Source organism: Aspergillus stella-maris, assembly GCF_047715825.1.
Source record: "Aspergillus stella-maris strain CBS 113639 unplaced genomic scaffold BDV14scaffold_67, whole genome shotgun sequence".
NCBI classification, from domain to species: domain Eukaryota; kingdom Fungi; phylum Ascomycota; class Eurotiomycetes; order Eurotiales; family Aspergillaceae; genus Aspergillus; species Aspergillus stella-maris.
Genome location: NW_027396861.1, coordinates 29,719 through 43,641, shown reverse-complemented (window position 1 = coordinate 43,641; position 13,923 = coordinate 29,719). Strand labels below are relative to the sequence as shown.

Here is a 13,923-nt window from a genome sequence, read left to right as displayed (position 1 = left end):
TAGCGACGCTATTTGAGTGGCGCGGTGGGTGAGTCGGTGAAACCAGCTGAGCTCGTCCAGTCTCTCTGGCGCCCCGCCTCTCATGAAATGCCCCGCGCAGATTGGTTGTCTAGCCAAAACAAGTGTGGAAATGGTTGGAATAGTAAGGGGACAAGAGCGAAGCCTGGTTAATGGGACTGCGTTTGGGCCTAAAAATAGGGAGAATGGCGAGATCAATTCGAGGGGAAGCTCTGGCGGTCAAAAATAAATAGTCTACGTAGCTGCGTTACCGGGCCACTGAAGCTCTCTCTTATACCAATAAATCCAGGAATTGCTCACCCCGCGCTCCTTCAGTTAGGAACTCAATCCTCCCCCTCCCTTCTTTGTCCTACTTTCTACTATTCTCCTTCAATCCCTCTACCGTCTATACTCCCTTTCTTTCTTTCAATTGCTTCATCACTCGTTATACCATGGCTGCTGCTATCAAGAACCTTGTGGACAAGTTCCAGGGCCACTCCGAGCCCGCCCTTCGTGAGCCCTCCGCCGAGGAGGTCCAAGAGCTCAAGCAGAAGTACGAGTCGACCGGACAGTCACAAGTATTCGCATTCTACGACCAACTGAGCAAGACCGAGCAAACTCAGCTCTTCCACCAAGCGTCCACCTTCGACCCTACCCGCATCAACGAGCTCGCCGACAAGGCTCTCAACCCTCCCAAGACCGAGTCCAGCGGCCCCGTCTCCCTCGAACCCCTCCCCGAAATCGCCACTGCTTCGATCCTAGACTCCGACCCTAAGGACATTCAGGGATACTACGATGAAGGTCTCAAGCTCGTTGCAGAGAACCAGGTTGCCGTGGTGCTGCTCGCTGGTGGACAGGGAACTCGTCTGGGAAGCTCACAGCCCAAGGGCTGCTTCGACATTGGTCTCCCCAGCCACAAGTCCCTTTTCCAGATCCAAGCCGAGCGTATCGGTAAGCTCCAGCTCCTTGCGAAGAAGATATCTGGCAGGGACGCCGTCATTCCCTGGTATGTCATGACCAGCGGGCCGACTCGCAAGCCTACGGAGGAATACTTCCAGCAGCACGACTACTTCGGACTAGACAAGAGCAACGTCATCATCTTCGAGCAGGGGGTTCTTCCTTGCATTTCCAACGATGGTAAGATTATGCTGGAGAGCAAGTCCAAGGTTCGTGAAACTCCTAGTTAGTGGTTGCAATCACACGCTGACTGTAATAGGTGGCTGTTGCTCCTGACGGCAACGGAGGTATTTATCAAGCTCTTCTCACAGCTGGCGTGAGGGAGGACATGCGCAAGCGTGGAATCAAGCACATCCACGCCTACTGTGTCGACAACTGCCTGGTCAAGGTTGCTGACCCCGTTTTCATCGGATTTGCTGCTTCCAAGAAGGTCGACCTCGCCACCAAGGTCGTGCGCAAGCGTAACGCTACCGAGTCGGTTGGCCTGATTCTTCAAAAGAACGGCAAGCCCGACGTGGTCGAGTACTCTGAGATTGACAAGGAAACAGCAGAGGCCAAGGACCCTAAGCACACTGACCTTCTGAAGTTCCGTGCCGCCAACATCGTCAATCACTACTACTCCTTTGAGTTCTTCGACTCCATCGAGACTTGGGTCCACAAGATGCCTCACCACATTGCCCGCAAGAAGATCCCCAGCGTCGACATTGAGAGCGGCGAGGTTGTCAAGCCAGAGAAGCCCAACGGCATCAAGCTTGAGCAGTTTATCTTCGATTGTTTCCCCCTCATTGCTCTCGAAAAGTTTGCCAGCATTGAAGTCCGCCGCGAGGACGAGTTCTCGCCTCTCAAGAACGCCCGGGGAACCGGAGAAGACGACCCTGATACCAGCAAGCAGGACATCATGAACCAGGGTCAACGATGGATCGAGGCCGCTGGCGGCATCGTCGTCACCGAGGGCAATGCTGTCGGCGTTGAAGTGTCACCCCTGATCAGCTACGTAAGTTTCCATTCCACTTCGCTTCTCGTCCACAGCTAACGTCCGGTTACAGGGTGGTGAAGGACTCGAGTTCCTCAAGGGCCGCGAACTCAAGGCACCTGCTGTTGTTGAAAGAGAGGAGTAGATAATATAAATATGTGTTTCGGCTGTTCATAATTACTGATGAGATATCAAAATTCCATGCTTCGTGTTTGTTCTTCCATGGTACGTACTTTGTAGAAGGTGCCTCAGGCTGTCAGCCCGTACGAGAATCTGGGGTGAAGGCACCTTACGCTATGCGGGTTGCGGAAAGGCTCGGGACTCCGGGAGCTAAAGATTTTCCATCAAGTGCGGTTTTCTTTTTCTGCCTCTTGGCTGGTCTCTTATAACGATTAAGGTCTTTGAATAGAATCTACTATTCTCCGAAGCTGCAGAATTCTTTACATACCAATTTTCTCTTTATTCTTCAGGAACGGCGTGGTGTTGACTTGAAAGTGAGTCGCCCTATCCGTTTGTGTGTGCTTGAAGCTCTGTCTTTGTCAGCCCACTTATTTTTTTCGAGCACTGAGGTGGGCTGGCTGTTGGAGTGCTCCTCCTCCAAGGTTCTCAAGCTGACGATCAAACCAGCCCTATCGACAAGGAGATATTGAAGTTTGTTGGTTCCAGGAAGGGTGAGTGAGCTGTCAGCTACCCCTCGTGACTTGTTCCTATTTCTTGCGGTCCTCGTCCTGCGATTGCCTTGCGCACCTGCTCTGCGCGGTTCAAGCTTCCCACATTCATATTGAGCTATGCTTCTTCTCCTTCAAAAAAAAAAAAAAAAAAAACAACCAACCTACCTACCTCGATATCGCTGTCATGTCTCGAACTATGAAATCTTGTCGTCTCTTCTCTATACCCTTCGGTTATACCACAAATTTGTCCAATCATGCCTTGCCGATCTCCATTCAATCGCTGCTTCCCAGCGCATGAGTTAGCTCCGCATTGCTGACTGAAGATCTGTCCTACCATTTTCTAGTTCAGGATACAGACAAGATGTTGCTCTCTCGACGTGCTTGCTACAAGTGTGGCAACATTGGCCACTACGCTGGTTAGTTGCGGGAAAGGAATACTGGGGTGAGAAGCGGAATGTGCTAACGGGCTCGTCAAGAGGTCTGCTCTTCTTCTGAGCGTCTCTGCTACAACTGTGGGTGATCCTCTACCTTCGGAATCCGTACCTTTGGTTCCTCGCGCTGACTCGTTTCTGTGTAATAGGCAAGCAGCCTGGTAGGTTTCAGACGTGGTGTACGACAATGCACGGACCAAATAGCTGATCGAGCTATAGGACACGAATCCAGCGCCTGCCCGCGCCCTCGTACTACGGAGAGTAAGACTCAGGGTCTCATTGAATGAATGCGCAGAGGTGCTGATCTTCATTACCTCTAGCTAAGCAATGCTACAACTGCCAGGGTCTAGGCCACGTTCAGGCGGATTGTCCCACGTTGCGCCTCAACGGCGCGAACGGTCGTTGCTATAACTGCAGTCAGCCTGGCCACCTTGCTGTATGTGTCTAAGCTTTTGTCCCTGCATTTTGAAGAGCCAAACATGACTGATTGCGATGTTACTAGCGTAACTGCCCGGCTCCTGCCACTGGTGCTCCTCGGGGCGCTGGTGCTCCTCGTGGAGGATTTAACGGCGGCTTCCGGGGTGGATATGGCGGCTACCCTCGTGCTGCCACTTGCTACAAGTGCGGTGGCCCCAACCATTTTGCCCGTGACTGCCAGGCTCAGGCCATGAAGTGCTACGCCTGCGGCAAGCTCGTAAGTGCTGCTTGACTGTGGCTTTTACGAGTTGAGGACTAATGTGATATTTAGGGCCACATTTCTCGCGACTGCACTGCCCCCAACGGCGGTCCCTTGAGCTCTGCTGGCAAGGTTTGCTACAAGTGCTCTCAGGCCGGCCACATCTCCCGGGATTGTCCCAACAACGAAGCCACCGCTGAGACGGGCATTGCTACTGCTGCTGCTGTCGACGGCGCCGATGCTGCCCCTGTTGCGGCTTCCACCACCGCTGTCGCATAGATTTGAGCTACCAGAGCTGTTAAAACCGCCCTGTAGCCCCTCGTTTCTCATTTCTTCATCATTTCCCATCTACCAGAGCTCATCAATCTATCCGACCTAGGTTGTAGCTCTTTCATCTGTTTCTTCCTCTGCATATATTACGCGCTCATGATTCATTTTTCGGCACGTCCTTGTTCCTCTTATGTATACGACGGACAAAAGTTTCACGAAGACTTAGGTTCCCTTACTGCTTTGGATCCTATGCACGATTCAGGGTCTTATGATTGGCGTCTATTGTACTCCTCGGGTATCTTTCTCATTTATACTATGTGTGGCAAGGAGAGGAAGCGAGGCGGAGTGTTCGTGCGAGACGTTGGTTGTTGGTGGTGTGAACCGAGGGCAAGTGTTGGTATGCAGTGGAATAGGCTTCGAGACCTGTAAGGACGAGTTGTTAGTCAAGTTGTGCTGAGATCAGTTCGCCAGTGAGCAATGGAGTGGTACCTGGTGCGTGTGGTATCTGGCTCATCTGGGCGTGCGATGTCTTTATATCTGTCGAATGTGAAGCAAAAAAAGAAGAAAATTCTCATCCTCCATCCTACTATAGCATCCATCTGTGTCTGATCTTAAGCACTTATTATCAGAGTAGTTTCTTGTAGTCGAGCACTGGAGCCTCGGGAGACTTGGGTGTCTCTACAGTTTCCCATGAGCTCATTTTCCTCTAGTGTAGCCATGGCATTACCACTCATTAGAACCCCCGTGACTACCTATCCTCCCCTCGCTCGCTTCTCTCACTTTGTCTTCCTTCTCTCTTCTCTTTCTTTACTTCAATTCTATCATCGTGAGCATTCATTCGCCATCTATACAACACTGTATCCTAGAAACTATCTACGTTGGTCTCTCGACTTCCTCACAATGCTTGCATCCGAGGCGAGCGACGAGTTCGGCGACGATGTGAGATTCTCTTCCTTTTTCTCCTTGCGCTCTCCAAATGTCTTTGCTTTGGTACTTACATTGATCGACTTGCTAATTGGGGCTTGGAAAATAGGACTTCATCGTTGACATTGACTGCATCCAGGCCCATGGTAGGCATTTCAGCATGATATCAAGCTCCGGAATTGACGACATAAGGTATTGGTGCTGCCGATATTACGAAATTGAAGGCCAATGGATTCTTCACTATTACCGTACGTATTTCGTTCCCAATGACAACGATGTCGACGCTTATTCTGGTCATATAGTCTATCCACGGAGCGACTAGGAAGACCTTGTTGAAGATCAAGGGCTTCAGTGAGATCAAAGTCGAGAAAGTCAAGGAGGCAATCAATAAATGTCTGGTATGCACAGCTCTTCATGCAATTAGTCCGGTCAAGGCTAATCCTGCAGCCATCGGGTTCTGGTTTCATCACTGCAATGGAGCTCAGTCACCAGCGGAAGAGGGTCATCAATATCTCAACGGGCAGCAAGCAGTTTGACTCTATTCTCGGAGGGTATACCTCTCACATCTCACAAAATTCCATATGCTGACACACCAAGTGGCTTCCAAAGCATGAGCATCAGCGAAGTATTCGGCGAATTCCGCTGCGGCAAGACCCAACTCTCCCACACCATGTCCGTAGTAGCCCAACTCCCGCGCGACATGGGCGGTGCAGAAGGCAAAGTCGCGTACATCGACACAGAAGGCACATTCCGCCCTGAGCGCATAGCCCAGATAGCAGAGCGATTCGGCGTGGACCCCGATTCCGCAAAGGAGAATATAGCCTACGCCCGTGCACTGAACAGCGAGCACCAGCTTGAACTTCTGAATACGCTTAGCAAGGAGTTTGTGGGCGGGGAGTATAGGCTGCTGATTATCGATAGTATCATGAATTGCTTTAGGGTTGATTACTGTGGACGGGGGGAGTTGGCGGATCGGCAGCAGAAGCTTAATCAGTTTTTGATGAAGTTGGCTCATATGGCTGAAGGTTTGTCTTGTTTCTTAATTGAGGTGCACAGCTGACTTGAGATAGAGTTCAACGTGTGCGTTCTTATGGTAGGCAGGATCGCTCTTTGGATGAAAGAATGCTCACTCCATCAAGACAAACCAAGTCCAGAGTGACCCTGGCGCGAGTGCTCTCTTTGCTGGGGCAGATGGCCGCAAGCCTGTGGGTGGACATGTTCTCGCTCATGCTTCGACTACGCGTGTTTTGCTTCGTAAAGGTCGTGGCGAAGAGCGCGTAGCAAAGATCCAGGACTCTCCAGGTATGTTGTTGTTGGTTGTATGGGGTACTGTGCTGATATATACTTCAGATTGCCCCGAGCGCGAAGCGACGTATGTGATTACCAACGGCGGAATCAACGATCCTGATAAAATGTAGGATATGAGGAAGATGTGTTATTCACGACTTGTAATGCGTAAATTATTTTCTATTTCATGCCAGAGCAGATAGTTGTTGATGTTCATGTTGACTTAACGAGTTATGAACCTAATGCAAATCATACACCATCCGAACCAATCATCTCCACGTCCAAAAAATTTCCGCCAAACCTCTGCGGACAAATTTTTAGACCCGGCAATACTCATCGCAACAACACCTCTTCATATCTTAGGAAAACCGCCAAAATGAAGAAGGAAGTCGAAATAGCAGGCTATACAGCCCTCCCTTTAACCCTGCCATCAACGTCCTCCTTCCCAGTCTCAGCAACACACTACCTCTACCTCCGCCCGCACGAACCGCGCATCCCAGACCCCGACACCCCTCGCTCGCTCTTCCTCGTCAATACACCCATTGACACGACAGAAACGCATATCCGCCACCTATTCGGAACACAACTTGGCGCCGGTCGCGTCGAGCGCGTGGAGTTTGAGGCCGCGAGAACAGGAAAGAAGGGAACCTCTGCGCATGCGCTGGTTCAAGGGACGAATGTCGCGAAGGGGAAGAAGCGCAAGCGCGTGACGGCCGATGAGCTCGAGGGAAGACTCGAATCCGTGTCGCTGCCTGAGACATGGGAAAGATCTTTGCAACGGAGCGGGTCTCACGCTGTTGTTGTCTTCGTCGATAAGGCTTCTATGGAGGCTAGTCTCAAAGCCGCGAAGAAGGCCTCCAAGAAGTCCGGCTCTGTCGCATGGGGCGAGGGGATCGAGGAAAAGGTCCCGGACTTGGGGTTACAACGGTACATTGAGCACCAGCGCGCAATCTATCCGCGCCGATCTGACCTCCTCCGTTCCGTCAACGAGTTCATGACCGTCTTTGCGGAAGTTGGTGAGGCGAGGAAGAGGGAGGCTGCGCGGAGAGCAGCAGAGCCCGACGACGATGGCTTCATTACTGTTACCAGCGGACCCAGACTTACTTCTGCGGCTGGTGAAGAGGAGGCGAAGCGCTTGGTTGAGAAGCAGAAGAAGGCTTCTGAGGGCTTCGGCGACTTCTACCGCTTCCAAAGCCGCGAGAAGAGAAAGGCGCGCCAGATTGATTTGTTGAAGAAGTTTGATGAGGATAAGCGGAAGTTGGAGGAGATGAAGGCTAGGAAGGGAAAGATTAGGGTAGGTTTTCCTCCTTGTCATTCGGATTTTGTGCTTCGTCTCGGCTGCTGACTGCTTTTTCTAGCCTGAGTGATGGATCCGTTCGATGGGATTTGTCGTTTAGCATGGCGTTTGGAAGGGAAAAGTTCTTTGCATTGTCTCTCGAGTTTATGGGACTCTTTGCATGAGGGAGATATCTCGTTAAGTATTGTAAGGTCTATCGCAAATTTCTTATCTTTTTTGATTTCTACATGATGAACACGCTGGGGCCAGAGTAGCAAGACTCCCACTGGCGATGTCCTGCACTGCCTTCAAACACCAGCATTATACAAATCTTCTCACCCACTGAAGAACTCCATTTTCATTTTTGTCAGTCAAACCATTCGTCGGCAGTTCGCTAACTATATCAGGCTCAATATTAGTTGCATAGGGATGGATGTCTGTATAGAAACCGTCCGCTTAGCGCAGTGTACGATATTTCATGAAATAGACTTCTTCCACCTTATCAATTCTGGAAGTCGAATGATTATTCGCAGCATCTGACGCTCATAATATCCTACAGCTTTCCGTTGGCCAGACTTGCCCCTACAGTATCAGCCTCGATGGGCGGCGCACGGGCCAGCGAAAGCTTGGCATGACATCTTCCATAGAGCTGCAAAAAGTTGAGGCCCTGACAATAATCTGAACATAGCACCGAACACTGCCCGAAATCCTTTATTTCAAGCTTTGAATATATCTCGATCAAAAAATACCAAACATACACACCTTTGTCCTCGACTCCAACGCACCGAGCTCCAAGAACCCCGATACAACCCCGCGGGGCCTCCGATACGTTACAACCACAATCGCAACCGCCATCGAAAGACATTAACCACAAGAGTACTACTCTACGGACGCCCAAAATACACATACCCTCCGTACTGGCACAAAATGTCAACCTCCACAACAGGCGGCGGCTTCATGCAACCGCCCCTCTCGCCCGCCCCCTCAACATCAACCGTCACGCCATCAATCCTCCCTAAACAACGATCACATCCGCTGCGCGCGGGGTCGATGAAGGAGACTGCGGTGATAAACCACGTTGACAAGAAGATTCTCGCGATTAATCGGCGGCATGCCAAGAAGTTCAGTAGTGTTTATGAGGGTTTGGGTGTGGGTGGACAATCGCAAGGGCAAGGGCAAGTGCAAGTGCAAGTGCAGAGACAGAGTGGCATTGGGATAGCGCATACGGGAAACGAGACAAAGGACGTAGAAGGGGAGCGCGGCTACGAATCCTTCAAGGAAGTCGCGAAGGATGTCGAGGGGATCATTGATGTGCTTTGGGTTAGCGGGACTCGTACGTTCATTGCATCCTTCCCTAATCTAGGTACATCTCTACTAACGAAATGGCTATAGCAACCCTTCAAATTCCCTACCTGATCTCCCTCTCCGTCCTTGTCAACACGTATCTTCCCTCTTACCCGTTCACACCGACATCAACATTCCGACTTCTCCGTAAGCTGGACTCGTTCTTCGCGTCGTTAATACTAGGCGAAGACGCCGAGACGGGGAAACCGCTTTCTGGGTTCGAGGGCGGACGGATTCTAGTCAGTATGACGGAAAAGGTACGGATAAAGAGTATATGTGAGGCTGCGAGGGTTGGTGTCGTTGAGGCTATGGAGAAGGGCGATGATGATCTTGATGGAGAGGAGGACGATGATATGGATGATGATGACTCCAATTTTGGAGACGACGACGATATGGATCTTGGTGGTTCTGGGCCGTCAAGGTGGGAGATGGAGACGGCTAGGGTCTACGAGAAGACGATACAATTGTTGGGTGATGAGTTAGGGACTGAGGTTGAGTATTGTGATGAGGATATGGCACAGGGAGACGCGGCAGACAATGCGCTTGGGAATGAGAATGGGGATGGGATTATGTGTCCTTGATTATGATGCTATAATGGTCTGGTCAGATATAGGTACATGATCCTTGAGTATATACTCTGCATAGCGGATTCATTCATATACCACTATGGATATGCCACGATCTAGCCCGGTACGATTGATGGGTGTTAGCAGCGCAATAACCGTAATAGGCAGGACCCTAAACTCATGGCTGCAGCACGAACCATGGACGGCGATGTCTGCTGAGCCGGGCATGCGGATGGTTGACACTGGGCAGTAGGAAAACTAGGTAAGTAGGGCAGTGGACAGTGGCCGCCCCAGAGTTAAGTTAGCAAGAACCAAAGCTATGTTACGAAAATTAGACGGTTGAAACTGGATTTTGAAGTCTGATGCAGTGGTGGGTTCCAGAACTTCCAGGTCAGGTTCGACTCTGAGACGGTAGCCCCGTGGTTCGTGGTGGTGCCGTCCGCCCGATTGTTCGCCGAGAAAACTACTCTATCAATCCAAACTGTTCGTGCGTACTTCATCTAGAAGGTAGATGTCCATGCTTGTTGAGGTCAAGATATCGGCAATCAACGACAGGACGCGCGAGGTCAGAAAGGGGCGAACTGAACTCTGGGGTTGTAGGGTATGGTTGTAACTTGTAGCAGGGGTGGGCGTCTAGGCGAACTAGTCAACGGTGGCAACTGTGAACTGGCAAGGGCATCTGTAAGGGACAAGTTGGCTGCTGCAGGGGTGGCTTCAGGAGCCGAGCTGAGCTGAGCTAGGCTGGAGCTCTGAAGTCCGGGGTTGAGCAATTGCGATGAACGGCAATGACTCGAGTGGATGATCAGTGAGGTGGTTTGAGTCGCACAGACATAGGGGGGGTGCTGGAGCTCAAGCTTGCGGCCTAACATGGGGTTAGGTCATTAGGTAAAGTATGCAGGTGCATATGCAGAGAGGTTCGCTCAAGAGTTTGCGACGGTATCGGCAAGGCCAGAGTGTTGGTGAAGCAAGGTAAGTTTCAGTACAGAATAGAGTTAGCCCTTGCTAGATTCTCTAAACTCTGGAGGGAACTAATGATATGAGTTCATGGCATGCGCATCCGGGAATCACGTCGCGAACGCGTCGGGGACCAGAAGCAATTACGCCTAAACGGGACAAGACTGGCAGGAATGATTTAGCGCAGTTCCCACTCTGTGAGGCTGCCAGGTTTGCGCCCCGTTTTAGTGAGGCACTCGTTGGTAGGAAGTGGGAACTGGGATCCTGGAGCTCGGACCTGCGTTGGTCTGACGAGAGACGAGATTAATTGAGAACAAGGCATGACCTGATTTCGACGCCTGGAGCTCTTTAGCACACTCGAGTCGCGGTTCGTGCGATTCCTGCTGCGTGATGCATCGGATGCGGCAGGGTTCCAACTCCAAGTATAGTGCCTGAGTGCAGCATAATTTGCGCTTGATGGCCCGGCCAATGAGCATGGCGAGGAACATCCAGAGAAGCAAGTCCATGGTTGTGTCTCTGATTGTGGAGTTGTTCCAGAGCTCCAGCTTCAGGCCGCGCTTCTTTGCTTTTGTGGTGGTGAGCTGAGTTCTCCAGGTATTGTAATGTGCAGTAATTACACTAGCCTTACCTCGGCCTCTGCAAGGATTCTATGACCAGGCAAGATCCTCGCATAACTTTCCTACAGTGAAAGCATGGCGATATGGCCCCAATTGGTTGAGAATCGAAACCTGTTGGTATCGCTATGCCTGGCATACTCGCAAACTAAACACTCGTAAATCTTGACCTGATGTACGCACGCACACAGTCAAGGGCACACACGACCAGTTCCACGAACCAAGGTTTCGGGCTCATCGGTGGGGGCAGAATTACCAATGTTCAGCCCTCTCAGGCTCTAACTTTTACTCCTCACGCTCTCGAACCTTTTACCGGCCACTCTTAGTCAAGCCTTGAGTCTGGGAGTCCAAAGGCAATCGGGATCGTGCATTCGTGGACTGGTTGATGGCTGATCCAAGGAACAATATGGCACCGGCGTGACTGCAAGCGGGAGTCGATCTACGAATAACCTGTAAGCGTCCACTGCCATCCAGAGCCGAGGCGGAGACGCCATGACGATAGGGCCCATGGGACGCGGATGAGACTCGACGAGTCACAGTGCGAGATTCGAGGTTGGAAAAGTCCTCACCACAAGAAGCGCATGTGCATCAATCCCAGGTCCTTGCAGATTCTTTCGTGCATATACGGACAATCACTGCCCTTGAAGGAGAACTGCCCCTTGATTTGCGTGTGCTTGCGCTCGCTCCCCTCGCTGGTCGTTCCTTGTTAATGATGTTGTAATCAAAACAGAGAAGATGTATCCAGGGATCAAGACAATAAATGGCCTAGCATAGCATGAGGGTACTAGTAGAACTAGTAGTACGGAGTATCCGCACTGCCGCCGGCCAGACTTGAGTTTGACAATATATCACAGATCCAGATTCCTGGGCCGATCTTAGCCAGGCACTGGACGATATATCAAACCACGCTCACCCCGAGACGGACCTCTCTAGGTTAGCGCGTGCAATTGAAATAAGATCATGTCAGGACGCAAACCCGCAGGAAGCGGCGGTCATCTGGTCTGCAGTGGTTGGCTGTTAGGGAAGGTGGTATCGAGGCTGTATGTACGGTATTATACGTGTAATGATAATCCTTGGCTTGGGGGAGCATGCTTGCGGCATACTACCTGAGAACTCCAACAGTACAGACTCCAGTACGATTATAGTAGTAAAAGAACTGTGTGAGTACGAGTGCAACAAGCATGAATAGTTAGAATCAAGTAGCATCCAGATTGATACTACTGAATGCCAGGGCTCCATGTCATAACTGCCTTGATTTAAGCCGGGAGAAAATTCTTCGTCCCACACCAGGCAGCGTAGCCCCTCCTCACAGATCTTGTGCCTGTGCGTGTGTATAATAGTAATTTCGACCTTTAGAGGCTAGTTAGAAGGCGCTGCTGCGATCTCGTTTGCTCGTCTTTTTTACCGATCCTCATTCTTTGCTGGAGTTCCCGTCTTTTTCTGGTCTGCCCTAGTCAGAGTCTCCAGTCCATCCACTGTCCAGTCCCAGTCTCTGTCTCCAGTCTCCAGTCCAGTCCATCAGTTCTTCCTTTCCTCGTTTCGCTTCTTCTTCCTTCCCTTTCTCCCCTCCATCTGAAGAATTATCTTCATCCTACCCCTCCTCTTTCCTCTTCCTTCCCTCTTCCTTCCCTCTTCCTCCCTTCTTCGCTTTTCCTCCTGTTTCTTGTTTCTGTTGGAATCACGGAGTCGGTTTGCGGATTAGTTCTGTAACTCTGCTTTGTGTCCTTATTCTCGCCTTTTTCTCGTCCTCTATTTTCTTAGTCTCCGCCATCTGGAGTTATCCTGGTCGTCTAGTGCCTGCTATCTTACGTCCTGTACTCACGCATACAACTCTTCTTGCCGCGCCTGAGCAACGCCTTCTTCTCATCTCTTCTCGATCTTCCTGCGAAAGTCACTTTCTTGAGGTCTCTCCATTTGATATTGTATTGTCTGGTAAGTTATGTTCTTTTTTTTCTTTGCTGTTCTGGACTGGATCCCGAGCGTCCCGTCTTGCGTTCGCTCTTCTCGCTCGAGGCGGTTTGGCCCTTTCGCGGATGGCCGATACCTCCTCATGATGCGCTCAACAACCTGCCGATTCTTCAATCGCCTCCTCCACTTCTCAACGAACCTGCTGGCCTTTTGTCAATTTCAACTTGGTTGCCCGTTCATGTCTTTCGTGAACTAGTACTTTGGCACTTTGGTCATCGTCATCGATATGTCGCGGCTCTTGGGATTCTCGACGTGGGTATAGACGGCTATCTTAACGAGCACCTCGCCACGAAAGTCAATTCATCTACGCCCACCACCAATCCACGGTCTCTGCGACTTGGGCGTCGAAAAACACACGAAGTGAATGGACAGACTATGGCGCCATTCCGCATGACGGTCGCCGGTCGCAGTGTGAGGTGAAGAAGAAATTGACGAATGCGGCGATCTGGTGAATTGCCCGCTCTGCGCGACAATAACCTTCGCCTTTACTTCGTTCGTCACGTCGCGGTCGCTTTTCCCGTCGTCCTATTGTATCCGTCTCTCAACCACTGAACCGTTCGCTCGGAAGTGACCCTCGACATCCCATCGATATCCCACCTTGCGTATCACTCGGCCCTCATTTTCTCTAACCAACATCTGAACAACTCGTGCATTTCTTGTTTTGTGCCATTTTTCAATTTACCCCTCGCTCTGATTCAGTCCAGTCGGTTTTTCTCGCATGCGTTCAAATTACCTCATGACTGAGCTGATTTTGCTAACGACGGATGCTGTTCAGAAGTAGAAAACCTCTTTCAATTCCTCAAGTGCCCAACGATCGTACGAAACGCTCCTTGACGACCTCAAACGAATTCCCCGGTTATTTACGCGTTAGAAAAGTTCTTTTCTGGGGTCTTTCTTTGTTATCAGAAAATTTGAAGGTACGCGGAACTTCCAAGTCAGCCTTTCGTCGAGCGCTCGAATGCGACGCGCCGGAAAACGCCACAGAACCTCAGTTAACACCCGCAATACAGACAGC

The 13,923-nt window shown here is 50.9% G+C and overlaps 6 protein-coding genes across 6 annotated transcripts; all 6 read left to right on the top strand.

The window, feature by feature from the left end:
* The first annotated feature begins 288 nt into the window (after positions 1 to 288).
* BDV14DRAFT_180874 (UDP-N-acetylglucosamine diphosphorylase) lies at positions 289 to 2,138 on the top strand. The gene is made up of 3 exons (XM_073769973.1): positions 289 to 1,163; positions 1,214 to 1,948; positions 2,001 to 2,138. Exons 1-3 carry the CDS (start codon positions 450 to 452, stop codon positions 2,070 to 2,072), a joined length of 1,521 nt encoding a protein of 506 aa, XP_073624186.1. The 5' UTR covers positions 289 to 449; the 3' UTR covers positions 2,073 to 2,138.
* Positions 2,139 to 2,262: 124 nt separating this feature from the next.
* On the top strand, positions 2,263 to 3,554 carry gisB (putative zinc knuckle nucleic acid binding protein; the record flags this gene model as incomplete). Its single annotated transcript, XM_073769972.1, has 7 exons — positions 2,263 to 2,496; positions 2,555 to 2,598; positions 2,943 to 3,014; positions 3,075 to 3,110; positions 3,179 to 3,190; positions 3,249 to 3,465; positions 3,532 to 3,554. Coding segments are annotated over exons 3-6 (167 nt in total), but the record flags the coding sequence as incomplete, so codon positions are not given.
* A 736-nt stretch (positions 3,555 to 4,290) lies between these two features.
* On the top strand, positions 4,291 to 6,317 carry BDV14DRAFT_211197 (recombinase DMC1; the record flags this gene model as incomplete). Its single annotated transcript, XM_073776042.1, has 7 exons — positions 4,291 to 4,372; positions 5,092 to 5,147; positions 5,202 to 5,297; positions 5,347 to 5,450; positions 5,497 to 5,947; positions 6,021 to 6,201; positions 6,250 to 6,317. 7 exons carry the CDS (start codon positions 4,291 to 4,293, stop codon positions 6,315 to 6,317), a joined length of 1,038 nt encoding a protein of 345 aa, XP_073624184.1.
* Positions 6,318 to 6,562: 245 nt separating this feature from the next.
* BDV14DRAFT_203932 (putative ribosomal small subunit assembly protein) lies at positions 6,563 to 7,553 on the top strand (the record flags this gene model as incomplete). Its single annotated transcript, XM_073774402.1, has 2 exons — positions 6,563 to 7,480; positions 7,545 to 7,553. The coding sequence occupies 2 exons, from the start codon at positions 6,563 to 6,565 to the stop codon at positions 7,551 to 7,553; spliced, it is 927 nt and encodes a 308-aa protein (XP_073624183.1).
* A 327-nt stretch (positions 7,554 to 7,880) lies between these two features.
* On the top strand, positions 7,881 to 9,509 carry BDV14DRAFT_127946 (general transcription factor IIH subunit TFB6 family). Its single transcript, XM_073766030.1, has 2 exons — positions 7,881 to 8,795; positions 8,855 to 9,509. Exons 1-2 carry the CDS (start codon positions 8,390 to 8,392, stop codon positions 9,385 to 9,387), a joined length of 939 nt encoding a protein of 312 aa, XP_073624182.1. The 5' UTR covers positions 7,881 to 8,389; the 3' UTR covers positions 9,388 to 9,509.
* A 3,343-nt stretch (positions 9,510 to 12,852) lies between these two features.
* Positions 12,853 to 13,686, top strand: BDV14DRAFT_180857 (uncharacterized protein; the record flags this gene model as incomplete). The annotated part of the gene is made up of 1 exon (XM_073769971.1): positions 12,853 to 13,686. A coding segment is annotated over exon 1 (220 nt), but the record flags the coding sequence as incomplete, so codon positions are not given.
* Positions 13,687 to 13,923: the final 237 nt, after the last annotated feature.